This window comes from Gordionus sp. m RMFG-2023, chromosome 2, assembly GCF_954871325.1.
Source record: "Gordionus sp. m RMFG-2023 chromosome 2, tfGorSpeb1-WG-v2, whole genome shotgun sequence".
NCBI lineage: Eukaryota > Metazoa > Nematomorpha > Gordioida > Chordodea > Parachordodidae > Gordionus > Gordionus sp. m RMFG-2023.
The window spans coordinates 21,926,508-21,929,007 of NC_088776.1; the positions used below are offsets into that span (position 1 = coordinate 21,926,508).

General features: G+C 44.0%; 2 protein-coding genes across 2 annotated transcripts in view; both read left to right on the forward strand.

The window, feature by feature from the left end:
- The window catches only part of LOC135924172 (circumsporozoite protein-like), a gene marked incomplete at its 5' end in the record, with an annotated part of 1,397 nt that extends 1,037 nt beyond the window's left edge, over window positions 1–360 (forward strand). The window contains one exon of the mRNA XM_065459220.1: window positions 332–360. Coding sequence (XP_065315292.1) covers window positions 332–360 — 29 coding nt within the window. The remainder of the gene's footprint in view (window positions 1–331) is intronic.
- A 527-nt stretch (window positions 361–887) lies between these two features.
- The window catches only part of LOC135924173 (sporozoite surface protein 2-like), a gene marked incomplete at its 5' end in the record, with an annotated part of 6,483 nt that continues 4,870 nt past the window's right edge, over window positions 888–2,500 (forward strand). The window contains 3 exon segments of the mRNA XM_065459221.1: window positions 888–1,021; window positions 1,147–1,299; window positions 2,025–2,500. The exon segment at window positions 2,025–2,500 is cut by the window's right edge and continues 282 nt beyond it. Coding sequence (XP_065315293.1) covers window positions 888–1,021; window positions 1,147–1,299; window positions 2,025–2,500 — 763 coding nt within the window.

Here is a 2,500-nt window from a genome sequence, read left to right on the forward strand (position 1 = left end):
TAACCCTAAACCTAGCCCTAACCTTAAACCTAACCCTAAACCTAACCATAACCCTAGCCCTAATCTTAACCTTAACCCTAGCCCTAACCCTAATACTAGCTCTAACCCTAACCCTAACCTAAACCTTAACCCTAAACATAAACTAAGCCCTAACCCTAGCCCGAGCTCTTACACTAGCTCCAATCCTAATCCTAATCCTAACCCTTATCTTAACCCTAACCCTAACTCTAACCCTAAACCTAACCCTAAACTTAACGATAGCCTCTAACCCTAACGGTAAACCCAAACCCTAAACCTAACCCTAATACTAAACCTATAACCTAAACACTAGATCTAACCCTGAACCTACCCTTAAGCTAAACTTAACCCTATCCCTATCCCTATCTCTAGCCCTATCCCTAACCCTAACTCGAAACCCTATCCCTAACCCTAACTCTAAACCCTAACCCTAACCCAAACCGTAACCCTAAACCAAAACTTCATCTAAACCTTAGCCCTAATCCTAATTCTAAACGTAACCCTAGCTCTAACCCTAACCCTAACTCTAGCCCTAACCTTTATCCTAACACTAACCCTAAGCATAAACCTAAACCTAACCTTAACCCTAGTCCTAACCCTAACCTTAACCCTAACCCTAACCCTATCGTTAACTCTAACCCTAACCCTAACCCTGACCCAAACACTAACCCTAACCCTAATCCTAATCCTAATCCTATCCTAATCCTAACCCTAACTCTAACGCTAAAATTAGCCCTAACCCTAGCTTTAACCATAACTCGAACCCTAACACTAACCCTAACCCTAACCCTAACCCTAACCCTAACCCTAACCCTAACCCTAACCCTAACCCTAACCCTAACCCTAACCCTAACCCTAACCCTAACCCTAACCCTAACCCTAACCCTAACCCTAACCCTAACCCTAACCCTAACCCTAACCCTAACCCTAACCCTAACCCTAACCCTAACCCTAACCCTAACCCTAACCCTAACCCTAACCCTAACCCTAACCCTAATCCTAATCCTACCCTAACCCTAACCCTAACCCTAATATTAATCCTAATCCTAATCCTAATCATAACCCTAACTCTAACGCTAACCCTAACCGTAACCCTAGCTCTAACCATAACCCTAACCCTAACCCTATCCCTAACCCTAACCCTAACCCTAACCCTAACCCTAACCCTAACCCTAACCCTAACCCTAACCCTAACCCTAACCCTAACCCTAACCCAAACCCTAACCCAAACCCTAACCCTTACCCTAACCCTAACCCTAACCCTAGCTCTAACCCTAACCCTTATCCTAACCCTAACACTAACCCCAATCCTAACATATAACCTAGCCCTAACCCTAACCCTATCCTTAGCCCTAACCCTAGCCAGAGCTTTTATCCTAGCTCTAATCCTAATCCTAACCCTAACGCTAACCGTAACCGTAACCCTAAACCTAACCCTAACCCTAACACTAACCCTAATCTTAACCTATAGCCCTAGCTCTAACCCTATCCTTAGCCCTAACCCTAGCCCGAGCTCTTACCCTAGCTCTAATCCTAAACCTAACCTTAACGCTATCCATAACCCTAACTCTAAACCCTAACCCTAACCCAAACTGTAACCCTAAACCGAAACCTCATCTAAACCCTAGCCCAAATCCTAATTCTTAACCTAACCCTAGCTCTAAACCTAACCCTAACTCTAGCCATAACTTTTATCCTAACACTAACCCTAAGCATAAACCTAAACCTAACCTTAATTCTAGCCCTAACCCAAACCCTAATCCTAAACCTCATCTAAACCCTAGCCCTAGCACTTACCCTAACCTAACTCTAGCCCTAACCCTAATCCTAACCAAAACCATAACCAAAACCCTAACCTAAACCCTAACCCTAACTCTAACTCTAAACCTAACCTTAACCTTAACCCGAACCTTAACCTTAACCCGAACCCTAACCCTAACCCTAATCTTAACCCTAACCCTAACCCATACTAACCCTAACCCTAAACCTAACCCTAAACCCAACCATAACCCTAACCCTAACCCTAACCCTAACCCTAACCTTATCCCTAACCCTAACCCTAACCCTAACCCTAACCTAAAACCTAACCCTAACCCTAACCCTAACCCTAACCCTAACCCTAACCCTAACCCTAACCCTAACCCTAACCCTATCCCTAACCCTAACCCTATCCCTAACCCTAACTCTAACCCTAACCCTAACCCTAACCCTAACCTAAACCCTAATCCTAAACATAAACTAAACCCTAACCCTAGCTCGAGCTCTTACACTAGCTCCAATCCTAATCCTAATCCTAACCCTAACTCTAACGCTAACCCTAACCTTAGCTCTAACCATAACACTAACCTTAACCCTAGCCTTAAACCTAACCATGACCATAATCCTAACCCTTATCTTAACCCTAACCCTAACCATAATACTAGCCCTATCCCTATCCCTATCCCTAACCCAAACACTAACCCTAACCCTAACCTTAACCCTA